The sequence below is a fragment of the Chiloscyllium punctatum genome, chromosome 5 (assembly GCF_047496795.1).
Source record: "Chiloscyllium punctatum isolate Juve2018m chromosome 5, sChiPun1.3, whole genome shotgun sequence".
NCBI classification, from domain to species: Eukaryota; Metazoa; Chordata; class Chondrichthyes; order Orectolobiformes; family Hemiscylliidae; genus Chiloscyllium; species Chiloscyllium punctatum.
This window is the reverse complement of record NC_092743.1, coordinates 2,842,597-2,857,898: the sequence shown is the minus strand read 5'-3', so window position 1 is coordinate 2,857,898 and position 15,302 is coordinate 2,842,597. Positions and strand designations below refer to the sequence as shown.

Sequence of the window (15,302 nt, the reverse complement as noted above, 5' to 3'; positions counted from 1 at the left end):
TGGATTGAGTTTTTTGAAGAAGTAACAAAGAGGATTGATGAGGGCAGAATGGTAGTTATGATCTATGTGGCCTTCAGTAAGGTATTTGACAAGGTTCCCCATGGGAGACTGATTAGCAAGGTTAGATCTCATGGAATACAGGGAGAACTAGCCATTTGGATACAGAACTGGCTCAAAGGTAGAAGACAGAGGGTGGTGGTGGAGGGTTGCTTTTTAGACTAGAGGCCTGTGACCAGTGGAGTGCCACAAAGATCGGTGCTGGGTCCACTGCTTTCATCATTTATATAAATGATTTGGATGTGAGCATGGGAGGTACAGTTAGTAAGTTTGCAGATGACACCAAAATTGGAGGTATAGTGGACAGCAAAGAGGGTTACCTCAGATTACAATGCGATCTTGATCAGATGGGCCAATGGGCTGAGGAGTGGCAGATGGCGTTTAATTCAGATAAATGTATAGCGCTGCAAGTCAGGGCAGGAATTATACACTTCCTGGGGAGTGTTGCTGAACAAAGAGACTTTGGAGTGCAGGTTCATAGCTCCTTGAAGATGGAGTTGCAGGTAGATAGGCTGAGGAAAAGGCATTTGGCACGCTTGCCTTTATTAGTCAGTGCATTGAGTATAGCACTTGACAGGTCAGGTTGCGGTAGTTCGGGACATTGATTAGGCCACTTTTAGAATATTGTATGCAGTTCTAGTCTCCCTGCTGTAGGAAGGATGTTGTGAAACTTGAAAGGGTTCAGAAAAGATTTACAAGGATGTTGCCAGGGTTGGAGGATTTGAGCTATAGGGAGAGGCTGAACAGGCTGGGGCTGTTTTCCCTGGAGCGTTGGAGGCTGAAGGGTGACCTCATAAAGATTTATAAAATCATGAGGGGCATGGATAGGGTAAATAGACAAGGTCTTTTCCCTGGGGTGGGCGAGTGCAGAACTAGAGGGCATAGGTTTAGGGTGAGAGGGGAAAGATATGAGAGACCTACGGGGCAACATTTTCACACAGAGGGTGGTGCGTGTATGGAATGAGCTGCCAGAGGAAGTGGTGGAGGCTGGTACAATTACAACATTTAATAGGTATCTGGATGGGTATATGAATAGGAAGGGTTTACAGGGATATGGGCTAATGCTGGCAAGTGGGACTAGATTAATTTAGGATATCTGGTCAGCATGGACGAGTTGGACCGAATGGTTTGTTTCCGTGCTGTACATCTCTATGACTGTGGCACACGATCATCGCATACTGTGACAAATTACCAACAATCAAAGGAAAAACTGCACCTATCACAAGCAAATAATTTACTTCCCACTGAGGCCATTACTGGCCAGTGCCCATAACCACAACAGGCAGCAGCTGATTGGCAGTGGGTCTTGTTGTAACAGTGCTCCTGTTTTGTTGTAGAGAGAGCTGTCAGAGGGTCGCTGGGCCCGGACCTCAGCACAGAACTCCAAGAAACCGAAGTTTGTTGGCGAGCCAAAGAAACCACCAATGTAAGTGACCATTCCTCCCCCAGCTACCACTGTCCATTCCCGATCCTTATCCACACCTCCCAACCCCAGCCCCCTGACAGGCCCTGGATACACCCTGTCCCACACCCAGGGATCTCCATACACTCTGTCCCCCACCCAGGGCCCTGGATACACACTACCCCACACCCAGGGCCCTGGATACACACTACCCCACACCCAGGGCCCTGGATACACACTACCCCACACCCAGGGCCCTGGATACACACTACCCCACACCCAGGGCCCTGGATACACACTACCCCACACCCAGGGCCCTGGATACACACTACCCCACACCCAGGGCCCTGGATACACACTACCCCACACCCAGGGCACTGGATACACACTACCCCACACCCAGGGCACTGGATACACACTACCCCACACCCAGGGCCCTGGATACACACTGTCCCCCACACCCAGGGCCCTGGATACACGCTGTCCCCCCACACCCAGGGCCCTGGATACACACTGTCCCCCACACCCAGGGCCCTGGATACACACTACCCCACACCCAGGGCCCTGGGTACACACTACCCCACACCCAGGGCCCTGGATACACATTGTCCCCCACACCTAGGGCCCTGGGTACACACTACCCCACACCCAGGGCCCTGGATACACACTGTCCCCCACACCCAGGGCCCTGGATACACACTGTCCCCCACACCCAGGGCCCTGGATACACACTGTCCCCCACACCCAGGGCCCTGGATACACACTGTCCCCCACACCCAGGGCCCTGGATACACACTGTCCCCCACACCCAGGGCCCTGGATACACACTGTCCCCCACACCCAGGGCCCTGGATACACACTGTCCCCCACACCCAGGGCCCTGGATACACACTGTCCCCCACACCCAGGGCCCTGGATACACACTGTCCCCCACACCCAGGGCCCTGGATACACACTGTCCCCCACACCCAGGGCCCTGGATACACACTGTCCCCCACACCCAGGGCCCTGGATACACACTGTCCCCCACACCCAGGGCCCTGGATACACACTGTCCCCCACACCCAGGGCCCTGGATACACACTGTCCCCCACACCCAGGGCCCTGGATACACACTGTCCCCCACACCCAGGGCCCTGGATACACACTGTCCCCCACACCCAGGGCCCTGGATACACACTGTCCCCCACACCCAGGGCCCTGGATACACACTGTCCCCCACACCCAGGGCCCTGGATACACACTGTCCCCCACACCCAGGGCCCTGGATACACACTGTCCCCCACACCCAGGGCCCTGGATACACACTGTCCCCCCACACCCAGGGCCCTGGATACACACTGTCCCCCCACACCCAGGGCCCTGGATACACACTACCCCACACCCAGGGCCCTGGATACACACTGTATCTGCCTTGCCCAACCATGGCCTGACCTGTCCTATCATCTGCAGGAGTGGCTACCAGATGTTCTCCCAGGAGTTGCTGACTAGTGGGGAGCTCAACCACTTCGGGCTAAAGGAAAGGATGGTGGAGATTGGGAAGAGGTGGCAGAAGCAGAGCCAGGCCCAGAAGGATGGCTACAAAAAACTGGTAGAGGAGCAACAGCAGGAGTACAGAGTGGAGCTTGAAGCATGGCTCAAAGTGAGTGACCGCACTGCGTTCACAGACCTGTCCCCACCTGTACTGTACCCCAGTGTTACACAGTGACAGACCTGTCCCCACCAGTACTGTACCCCAGTGTTACACAGTGACAGACCTGTCCCCACCAGTACTGTACCCCAGTGTTACACAGTGATAGACCTGTCCCCACCAGTACTGTACCCCAGTGTTACACAGTGACAGACCTGTCCCCACCAGTACTGTACCCCAGTGTTACACAGTGATAGACCTGTCCCCACCAGTACTGTACCCCAGTGTTACACAGTGATAGACCTGTCCCCACCAGTACTGTACCCCAGTATTACACAGTGACAGACCTGTCCCCACCAGTACTGTACCCCAGTGTTATACAGTGATAGACCTGTCCCCACCTGTACTGTACCCCAGTGTTACACAGTGATAGACCTGTCCCCACCAGTACTGTACCCCAGTGTTACACAGTGATAGACCTGTACCCCTAGTGTTATACAGTGACAGACCTGTCCCCACCTGTACTGTACCCCAGTGTTATACAGTGACAGACCTGTCCACACCAGTACTGGAGCCCTGTGTTATAGTGACAGACCTGTCCCCACCAGTACAGTACCCCAGTATCATACAGTGACAGAACCCAGTGATAAACGGAGACAGATCTTTGCCCACTGTACCCCAATGTTATACAGTGGCATACCTGTCCCCACCAGTACTGTACCCCATAGTCATACAGTGACAGACCTGTCCCCACTAGTACTGTACCCCAGTGTGATACAGTGACAGACCTGTCCACACCAGTACTGTACCCCTGTGTTATAGTGACAGACTTGTCCCCACCTGTACTGTACCCCAGTGTTATACAGTGACAGACCTGTCCCCGCCAGTACTGTACCCTAGTGTTATACAGTGACAGAACTGTCCCCACCAGTACTGTACCCCAGTGTTATACAATGGCATACCTGTCCCCACCTGTACTGTACCCCAATGTTATATACTGACAGACCTAACCCAACAGTGCTGTACCCCAGTGATAAACGGAGACAGATCTTTCCCCACTGTACCCCAATGATATACAGTGGCATACTGGTCTCCACCAGTGTTGTACCCCAGTGTTTGACAGTGACAGACCTGTCCCCACCAGTACAGTACCCCAATATTATACACAGATAGACCTGTCCCCACCAGTACTATACCCCAGTGTTACACAACGACAGACCTGTCCCCACCACTACTGTACCCCAGTGTTGTACTGTGACAGACATGTCCCCACCAGTACTATACCCCAGTGTTACACAACGACAGACCTGTCCCCACCACTACTGTACCCCTGTGTTATACAATGACAGATCAGTCCCCATTGGCACTTTACCGCAATGTATAGTGATAGATCTGTCCCCAGCAGTACTGTATACCCCAGTGTTATACAGTGACAGACCTCTCCCCACCAGTACTGTACCCCAGTGTTATACAATGGCATACCTGTCCCCACCAGTACTGTACCCCTGTGTTATATACTGACAGACCTAACAGTGCTGTGCCCCAGTGATAAACGGAGACAGATCTTTCCCCACTCTACCCCAATGATATACAGTGGCATACCAGTCCCCACCAGTATTGTACCCTAGTGTTTGACAGTGACAGACCTGTCCCCACCAGTACAGTACCTCAATATTATACACAGACAGACCTGTCTCCACCAGTACTGTACCCCAGCATTATACAATGACAGACCTGTCCCCACCAGTACAGCAACCCAGTGTTATACAGTGACAGACTTGTCCCCACCTGTACTGTACCCCTGTGTTATACAGTGACAGACCTGTCTACACCAGTGATAAATAGAGACAGATCTTTCCCCACTTTACCCAGTGTTAAACAGTGACAGACCTGTCCCCACCAGTACTGAACCCCAGTGTTAAACAGTGACAGACATGTCCCCACCAGTACTTTACCCCAGTGTTATACAGTGACAGACCTGTTCCCAGCTGTACTGTACCCCTGTGTTATACAGTGACAGACCTATCCCCACAAGTACTGTACCCCACTGTTATACATTGACAGACCTGTCCCCACCAGTACTGTAACCCTGTGTTATAGTGACAGACCTGTCCCCACCAGTACTGTACCCCAGTGTTATACAGTGACAGACCTGTCCCCACCAGTACTGTAACCCTGTGTTATAGTGACAGACCTGTCCCCACCAGTACTGTACTCCAGTGTTATACAGTGACAGACCTGTCCCCACCAGTACTGTATCCCAGTGTTATACGTTGATGGATCTGTCCCCACCAGTACTGTACCCCAGTGTTATACATTGACAGACCTGTCCCCACCAGTACTGTAACCCTGTGTTATAGTGACAGACCTGTCCCCACCAGTACTGTACCCCAGTGTTATACAGTGACAGACCTGTCCCCACCTGTACTGTACCCTAGTGTTATACAGTGACAGACCTGTCTGCACCAGTACTGTACCCCTGTGTTATACAGTGACAGACCTGTCCCCACCAGTACAGTAACCCAGTGTTATACAGTGACAGACCTATCCCCAACAGTGCTGTGCTCCAGTGATAAATAGAGACAGATCTTTCCCCTCTGTACCCAGTGTTATACAGTGACAAACCTGTCCTCACCAGTACTGTACCCCAGTGTTGGACAGTGACAGACTTGTCACCATCAGTACTTTACCCCATTGTTGGATAGTGACAGACTTGTCACCATCAGTACTTTACCCCAGTGTTATACAGTGACAGACCTGTCCCCACCAGTACTGTACCCCAGTGTTATACAGTGACATACCTGTCCCCACTAGTGCTGTACCCCTGTGTTATACAGTGACAGACCTATCCCCACAAGTACTGTACCCCACTGTTATACATTGACAGACCTGTCCCCACCAGTACTGTAACCCTGTGTTATAGTGACAGACCTGTCCCCACCAGTACTGTACCCCAGTGTTATACAGTGACAGACCTGTCCCCACCAGTACTGTAACCCTGTGTTATAGTGACAGACCTGTCCCCACCAGTACTGTACTCCAGTGTTATACAGTGACAGACCTGTCCCCACCAGTACTGTATCCCAGTGTTATACGTTGATGGATCTGTCCCCACCAGTACTGTACCCCAGTGTTATACATTGACAGACCTGTCCCCACCAGTACTGTAACCCTGTGTTATAGTGACAGACCTGTCCCCACCAGTACTGTACCCCAGTGTTATACAGTGACAGACCTGTCCCCACCAGTACTGTATCCCAGTGTTATACGTTGATGGATCTGTCCCCACCAGTACTGTACCCCAGTGTTATACAGGGACAGACCTGTCCCCACCAGTAACTGTATCCCAGTGTTATACGTTGATGGATCTGTCCCCACCAGTACTGTACCCCAGTGTTATACAGGGACAGACCTGTCCCCACCAGTAACTGTATCCCAGTGTTATACGTTGATGGATCTGTCCCCACCAGTACTGTACCCCAGTGTTATACAGGGACAGACCTGTCCCCACCAGTACTGTACCCCAATGTTATACAGTGACAGACCTGTCCCCACCAGTGCAGTACCCCAGTGTTATACAGTCACAGACCTGTCCCCACCAGTACTGTACCCCAGTGTTATGCAATGACAGATCTGTCCCCATTGGTACTTTACCGCAGTGTGTAGTGATAGATCTGTCCCTCGCAGTACTATACCCAGCGTTATACAGTGATAGGCCTGTCCCCACCAGTACTGTACCCCAGTGTTATACAGTGACAGACCTGTCCCCACCTGTACTGTACCCTAGTGTTATACAGTGACAGACCTGTCTGCACCAGTACTGTACCCCTGTGTTATACAGTGACAGACCTGTCCCCACCAGTACAGTAACCCAGTGTTATACAGTGACAGACCTATCCCCAACAGTGCTGTGCTCCAGTGATAAATAGAGACAGATCTTTCCCCTCTGTACCCAGTGTTATACAGTGACAAACCTGTCCTCACCAGTACTGTACCCCAGTGTTGGACAGTGACAGACTTGTCACCATCAGTACTTTACCCCATTGTTGGATAGTGACAGACTTGTCACCATCAGTACTTTACCCCAGTGTTATACAGTGACAGACCTGTCCCCACCAGTACTGTACCCCAGTGTTATACAGTGACATACCTGTCCCCACTAGTGCTGTACCCCTGTGTTATACACTGACAGACCTAACCCAACAGTGCTGTGCCCCAGTGATAAACAGAGATAGATCTTTCCCCACTGTACCCTAGTGTTATACAGTGGCATACCGGTCCCCACCAGTACTGTACCCCAGTGTTAGACAGTGACAGACCTGTCCCCACCTGTACTGTACCCTAGTGTTATACACAGACGGACCTGTCCCCACCAGTATTGTATCCCAGTGTTGTACAATAACAGACCTGTCCCCATCAGTACTGTGGCCCAGTGTTATACAGTGACAGACCTGTTCCCAACAGGACTGTACCCCAATGTTATACAGTGACAGACTTGTTCCCATCAGTACTGTACCCCAGCGTTATTCAGTGACAGACCTATCCCCACTGGTATTGTACGGTGTTATACGGTGACAGACCACCAGTACAGTAACCCAGTGTTATACAGTGACAGACTTGTCCCCACCTATACTGTACCCCAGTGTTATATACTGACGGTCCTAACCCAACAGTGCTGTGCTCCAGTGATAAACAGAAACAGGTATTTCCCCATTGTAACCCAGTGTTATACAGAGACAGACCTGTCCCCACTGATATTGTACCTTAATGTTATACAGTGATAGACTTGTCCCACCAGTACAGTATCCCAGCATTATATGGTGACCAATCTTTAGGACAACGTGTTAATTGTAAGAATTTGTCTTTTTCATATATTTCAGTCCCTATCTCCTGAAGAACGGTGTGTGTATGAGGAATATACAACGGCAGTAAGTATTTCAGAGTGATTGCAACAGAAAAAGCTCTTTTTGTTTAATCATTTACTGATGAGATGTGGGCATCACTGACTAGGTCCAGAATTTATTGCCCATCGCTAGTTTCCACTTGAGAAGGTGATGGTGAGCTGCCTTCTTGAACCCCTACAATCCATGTGCTGAGGATTGACTCACAATGCCCTTTGGGTGGGAATTCCTGGATTTTGATCCAATGACACTGAATGAATGCCAATATATTTCCAAGTCAGGATTGTGACTGGCTTGGAGGGGATCTTGCAGGGGTGTCTGCTGCCCTTGTCCTTCTAGATGGAAGTGAACATTAGTTTGGAACATGCTGTGTAAGGACATTCAATGAATTTCTACTCTGACTCCAGTTTTGGAACAACAATGCACTTTTCTGATCCCTGTGCGAACTGGCCAGGCCTGTGAACATGTCTAACGCAAAACTATGCTGCATTATTCAAATTAACTGGCATTTTGTAACAGTGTGTGGAGCATTTTTAATGTTAAAGTATTTATCGGGGCTGAATGGTCACCTCCTAGACCAGTGTAATTGGCTTAAGGAGATGAAAGGCCACCTACTGAACCCTTGTAAAGTAGAGGCCATTTCAGAGCTTCCTGTGGAAGGTATAAAGCTGCAGTGTGCCCTCCATGGATCACCACCTTGGTGTGTTGGACAGGCTTGTGTGCTACATAAGGTGAGCAGTACTGAAGACTTTCCTCCCAATTGGCACATGGCAGTGGCCATTTCACTGAACCCGATGGCTCACTCAATCCACTGTCCAGTCAGGATGCAGTTTCCGTGCCCGTGGCATTCCTTCGACACAACACCTTACTTTCTTTTGTTTCCAGAAACGAAAAGGCCAGGGTAAGCCAGGGGGCCCTGCTGCCAAAACAAGAATGACCTCACACCTCACATCGGTGAGTCACCTTCCTTTCTTTCACTCTCTCACTCCCTCTGTCTCTTGCTCTCGTTCCCTTTGTTTCTCCTTCAGTAAAGATGGCAGGGTGGGTGATGGGTTGCGATTTCCGAATGGTTGCCAGTGGGATCCAGGGTAAAGACGTTATTGCAGTTCGATCAGCTTGGACTCAGTGTTTGGGTTGGAAGTGGAGCTGCAGACACTAACATGTCAGAGATAGGTAAAGGACACTTGAAGCTAGGAGGTGGTTTCAATCTTTGGGTCGAGGTCTTCTGAATTGGGCCCTGGTTAGGGAACAAGGAACAAGAGTAGGCCATTCGGCCCTTCGAGCCTGCTCTGATACGCGGTAAGATCCTAGCCAAACTGGGATTCTATTTCGATTTATTCCTGCATATCCCTAATAATCATTCATCTCCAAGGTAATCAAGAATCTATCTACCTCAGTCTTAAAAATATTTAATAATTCTGCAATCACTACCTTTTGAGGAGTGAAATTCCAAACTTTATCACCCCTCAGAGAGAGAAAAAGTTCCCTCATCTCTGTTTTAAATGGGCGACCTGTTACTTTTAAACTATGACCCAAAGATCTAGATTCTCCCAAAAAAGGAAAATCCAATCCACGTCCACTCAGTCACTTCCCCTCAAGATCTTAAATGTTTCTATTAAGTTAGCTCTGATTCTTCTAAACTCCAGAGGGTACTGGCCTTACCTCATAAGGCAATCCGCTCATTCCCGGTATTAATCTGGTAATCCTCCTCTGAGCTGCTCCAGATGCATTCTCACCAGTGCTCTGTACAACTGAAGTATAACCTCCCAATTCTTACATTTGCTTACCCTGACAGTAAATCCTAACCTGCTTTGAGCTTTCCTGAATATCTGCTGTACCTCCAGACTAACCTCCTGTGATTCATGCACTGGAACACCCAAATCTTCCTGCAACTCAGAGTTCTGCAACCTCTTACCATTTTGAAAATATTCTTTTTTATTCTTTCTGCCATTAGTTTCCCTCTCTCCACAGAACATTACGTCCTCAAAGAGCTTCAAGAAATTAGCTAAACATGATTTCTGTTTCACAAACCCATTGTGACTTTGCTTTTCATGCCTTGAAATTTCAACTGGAGAGTGTGCCAAGCAGGCTAAGATAAAAGGTAGGGAGGAGGGACTTGGAGGAGGGGCGTTGGAAATGCGATAGGTGGAAGGAGGTTAAGGTGAGGATGATAGGCCGGAGAGGGGGTGGGGGCGGAGAGGTCAGGATGAAGATTGCAGGTTAGGAAGGGGGTGCTGAGTTCGAGGGTTGGGACTGAAACAAGGTGGGGGGAGGGGAAATGAGGAAACTGGAGAAATCTGAGTTCATCCCTTGTGGTTGGAGGGTTCCTAGGGGGAAGATGAGGCGCTCTTCCTCCAGCCGTCGTGTTGCTATGGTCTGGCGATGGAGGAGTCCAAGGACCTGCATGTCCTTGGTGGAGTGGGAGGGGGAGTTGAAGTGTTGAGCCACGGGGTGGTTGGGTTGGTTTGTCCGGGTGTCCCAGAGGTGTTTTCTGAAACGTTCCGCAAGTAGGCGGCCTGTCTCCCCCCAATATAGAGGAGGCCACATCGGGTGCAGCGGATGCAGTAAATGATGTGTGTGGAGGTGCAGGTGAATTTGTGGCGGATATGGAAGGATCCCTTGGGGCCTTGGAGGGAAGTAAGGGGGGAGGTGTGGGCGCAACTTTTGCATTTCTTGCGGTTGCAGGGGAAGGTGCCGGCCAACCGGAAGGTGCCGACCGACTGACTCCCGCAGCTACCTAGACTACACCTCCCACCCTGCCCCTGTAAAAACACCATTCCATATTCCCAATTCCTTCGTCTCTGCCGCATCTGCTCCCAGGAGGACCAGTTCCAATACCGAACAACCCAGATTGCCTCCTTCAAAGACCGCAATTTCCCCCCAGATTTGATCGACGATGCCCTCCACCACATCTCCTCCACTTCCCGCTCCTCCGCCCTTGAGCCACGCCCCTCCAATCGCCACCAGGACAGAATCCCACTGGTCCTCACCTACCACCCCACCAACCTCCATATATATCGTATCATCCGTCGTCATTTCCGCCACCTCTAAACGGACCCCATCACCAGGGATATATTTCCCTCCCCTTCCCTATCAGCGTTCCGAAAAGACCACTCCCTCCGTGACTCCTTGTCAGGTCCACACCCCCCACCAACCCAACCTCCACTCCCGGCACCTTCCCCTGCAACCGCAAGAAATGCAAAAGTTGCGCCCACATCTCCCCCCTTACTTCCCTCCAAGGCCCCAAGGGATCCTTCCATATCCGCCACAAATTCACCTGCACCTCCACACACATCACTTATTGCATCCGCTGCACACGATGTGGCCTCCTCTGTATTGAGGAGACAGGCCGCCTACTTGCGGAACGTTTCAGAGAACATCTCTGGGACACCCGGACTGACCAACCCAACCACACCGTGGCTCAACACTTCAACTCCCCCTCCCACTCCATCAAGGACATGCAGGTCCTTGGACGACTCCATCGCCAGATCATAGCAACACGACGGCTGGAGGAAGAGCGCCTCATCTTCCCCCTAGGAACCCTCCAACCACAAGGGATGAACTCATTTCTCCCAGTTTCCTCATTTCCCCTCCCCCCACCTTGTCTCAGTCCCAACCCTTGAACTCAGCACCACCTTCCTAACCTGCAATCTTCTTCCTGACCTCTCCGCCCCCACCCCCATCTTAACCTCCTTCCACCTATCGCATTTCCAACGCCCCTCCCCCAAGTCCCTCCTCCCTACCTTTTATCTTAGCCTGCTTGGCACACTCTCCTCATTCCTGAAGAAGGGCTCATGCCTGAAACGTCGATCCCCCTGCTCCTTGGATGCTGCCTGACCTGCTGCGCTTTTCCAGCAACACATTTTCAGCTCTGATCTCCAGCATCTGCAGTCCTCACTTTCTCCTTGAAATTTCAACTGTCCTGTTATAATGTCTTTAATAGTATTAATTCGTGTAATTAAATAATGGTCTTTAACATTTTACCTATGACCAATATTAAGCTAACTGGCCTGTAGTTTCATACGTTGTGTCTTCCCCCCCATACTCCTCTTAAATAAGAGTTGCATTCATTGTTTCCAATTTAGTGAACCCTTCCCAAATCTAGGGAATTTTGAAAAATGAAAATCAACAGAACAGGTCTGTGAAACAATTACAGCATGCTGGAGAAACTCAGCTGATCTGGCAGCATCTGAAGAAGTCATACCTGAAACATTTTGTGTTTGTGTTTCTGTCTCCATAGATACAACCAACCCTGCTGAGTTTCTCCAGCATTTTCTGTATTTGTTCCAGATTTCCAGCATCCAAAGTATTTTGCCTTTACGTCAACTATCTCACCAATCCTTTTGAGGTGATACCTATTATGACCTGGCCAGCCATTAACTTACAGCTTCATTAATTTACTCAGCACCATTTTATTTGTACTTTGTTATTTTCTGAAGCTCTTCCCTCCCTCCCATTTGCTGGCTTACAGCTGTTTCTGAGATGGAGCTTGTATCCTCTAAAGTGAAGACTGGTGCAAAATACCTGTTCCATTCACCTGTATTCACAGGAGCTTCCAGGAGTAATTCTCCGGTCTCACTTTCTATAGGACCACCATTCATTTTAAGTTTTTTAAAATATCTGTAAACACTATTAGCAATTGTTTTATATTTTTAATCAGCTTTCTTTGATGTTCTAAATTTTTCCTCATTAGTAATTTTGCTCGGATGATGGGTTGTTCCCTTGGAACTTTTTTTCTTGTTGAAATGAAATCTGAGGTATTCCCATAAATGTTTGCCACTGAATATACCTGTCCCTTGCCAATCTGCTCTGCTTTCATGCCCTCAGAATTGAGGACTGTTCTTGGATGTCCAAAAGGTATTTGAGAAGATGCTACATCAAAAGTCATTGTGCAAAATAAAAGCTCTTGATCCAAGGGTATATATTGACATAGAATCCCTACAGTGTACAAAACAGGCCCTTTGGCCCAACAAGTCCACACTGACCCTCCAAACAGTAACCCACCCCGACCCATTCCCCTGCCTTATTATCCTCTATTTACCCCTGACTAATGCACCTAACCTATGCATCCCTGAACACTATGGGCAATTTAGCGTGGACAATTCACCTAACCTGCACCCAGAGGAAACCCACGCAGACACAGGGAGAATATGCAAACTCCACACAGACAATTGCTGGAGGATGGAATTGAACCTGGGTCCCTGGCGCTGTGAGGCAGCAGTGCTAACCACTGAGCCACCGATAGAAGATGGACTCTATTTCCTGTAGCCAGCTAATGTAAATGAGTCATTTTGTGCTTAACAAGATGTGTAACCAGTGTTGGGACACAGGGATTAATGCAGGAGCCTTAATTGTTTTTATAATTTCTGTCAATGATTTGGATTTAGAGACTGAAGGAATAGGAGCTACATTTGCCAAGAACACAAAGATATTTAGAAACTACAAAATGAGCATGCAAAGAGATATGGATAGATTAAATGAGTGGAAAAAGAGTTCGCAAATGGAATATGACGTGGGAAAGATCAAAAATGTCCATTTTGGGTCAGGAAGAATAAAAGAGAGTCACATTATCAAACTGGTGAGCATTGCAGAGCTCTGAGGTGCAGAGAGAGCCTGGTGGCCTGGTGCATGAATCGATAAAGGTTTGTATGCAGTTACAGCAAGTAACCAGGAAAGTGAATATAATGTTATATTACAAATTCTACAGAACAGGGGTGAGACTACATATTGTGTACCTGGCCTCCTTATTTAAGGATGGATGTTAAAGGCTATTCAGAGAAGGTTAACTAGAACATTACCTGCAATAGGTGGGTTGCCGTAGAAGGAAACATTGACACTCCCCATCTGTCTTTCAAGTTAAGAACTAGATCTGACAATTCAAGCTCTTTAATCCTGTTCCACTATTTAATACGATCATGGCTGATCTCAGCTTGGGCTTCAACTCCTTTCCTGCCTGATCTACCTTCAACCCCTTTCGTGCCTGCTGTACCTTCAACCCATTACTCATTACAAATCTGTCATTTCTTCTCCTCTCTAAATCTGTAGCCCCTTGTCCTAAAGCCATGACTGCTCGTTCTCGATTTCCTCACATGAGGAAACCTGCCTTCTACCTCCAATGTCAATCCCCTATAGCATCTTCAATACCACCATTAGATCCTGTTGTTTTTCTAAATACTAAAGAGGATAGGCCTAATCTGCTCAATCTTTCGTTTTCTCTCTCGCACGCTCATCCTCTTCATGTACTTTCTTTCTCTTCTGGCTCCATCCCACTCCATATGTTGTGCTCTCTAATTTTCATGCTTGCACAGTGTCTCACTATATGTATTTCTTTCTCATGCTTGTTTTGTCTGTGTCTCTTTCATGCTGTCTGTCTGTCTGGTTCATGTTTCCCCTCTAATGCACACATTTACACTCACACATCTTTATGCTGTCTCATGTTTTTGTGTTCTCTTTAATCTACTTTTGTGCAATTTCTCCATACCTTTGTACTCTCTTGCCCGTCTTCATGCTCTTCACCACCTTTTCACACTCTCTCACCTGCTTTTACATGCAGTCTCACCACACTGTCTTGTCTAATTTTGAATGAACTGTGTCGCTACTCTGAATCTGTTATCTTACTGTCTTTAGGAATCATCTGAAGAGGATGGTGAAGATGATGATGAGGAAGATCCTGAGGGGAGTGATTCATCCGATTCTGATGATGATGGTGATGGCTCCTCAGCCTCATCTGATAGCGAAGCAAACACTGATGAGGGTGAGGATGGAGAGGTGAGTTAACTAAAATTGCTAATCTGACACAATATCTTGCTGCAGTGACCCACAAGTTCCACCAGCTGATATGGGGCTGCTTTTCTTGTGACCCAGGCTGGCTATTTGACTGGGTACCGGTGGAATCATGCTGTCTGCTATTCCACTTCTGTCCACACTCAATCCAAACACATGCCATAACACTGCACATCCCTAATTGCCCTTTGAGATGGTAGTGGTGAACTGCTGCCTTTAAGACCATTCTAGACCATGAGTTGTAGGTAGACCCACAAAGGTAGGCCCTTTGGAAGAGAGTTCCAGGATTTTGACCCAGCAACACTAAGGAACATTTCTTAATGTTTCTTTTATTTCTTAAGAAATGTTTCCATGAAAAGGAACTTAGTTGTGTTGATGTTTCCATGCAGTTGTCAAGATGATAGAAGATGATTTGAATGGATCCAGAGATGCCTAGATGTCTCACAATCATTGTATCCTGAGTAATGTTGACTGGGTTTTCCTCATGTAGCACTACTCCTACAGGAGCTAGACGTGAGGGTCAGAGTTC

The 15,302-nt window shown here is 48.8% G+C and overlaps 1 protein-coding gene across 5 annotated transcripts in view; it reads left to right on the top strand.

The window, feature by feature from the left end:
• ubtfl (upstream binding transcription factor, like) overlaps window positions 1-15,302 on the top strand; it is a 56,377-nt gene that overhangs the window by 38,773 nt on the left and 2,302 nt on the right. For all 5 annotated transcript variants that reach the window (XM_072569623.1, XM_072569622.1, XM_072569624.1 and 2 more), the window contains 5 exons: window positions 1,395-1,483; window positions 2,912-3,101; window positions 7,970-8,017; window positions 8,876-8,944; window positions 14,618-14,758. In XM_072569623.1, the coding sequence (XP_072425724.1) occupies window positions 1,395-1,483; window positions 2,912-3,101; window positions 7,970-8,017; window positions 8,876-8,944; window positions 14,618-14,758 (537 nt within the window). The remainder of the gene's footprint in view (window positions 1-1,394; window positions 1,484-2,911; window positions 3,102-7,969; window positions 8,018-8,875; window positions 8,945-14,617; window positions 14,759-15,302) is intronic.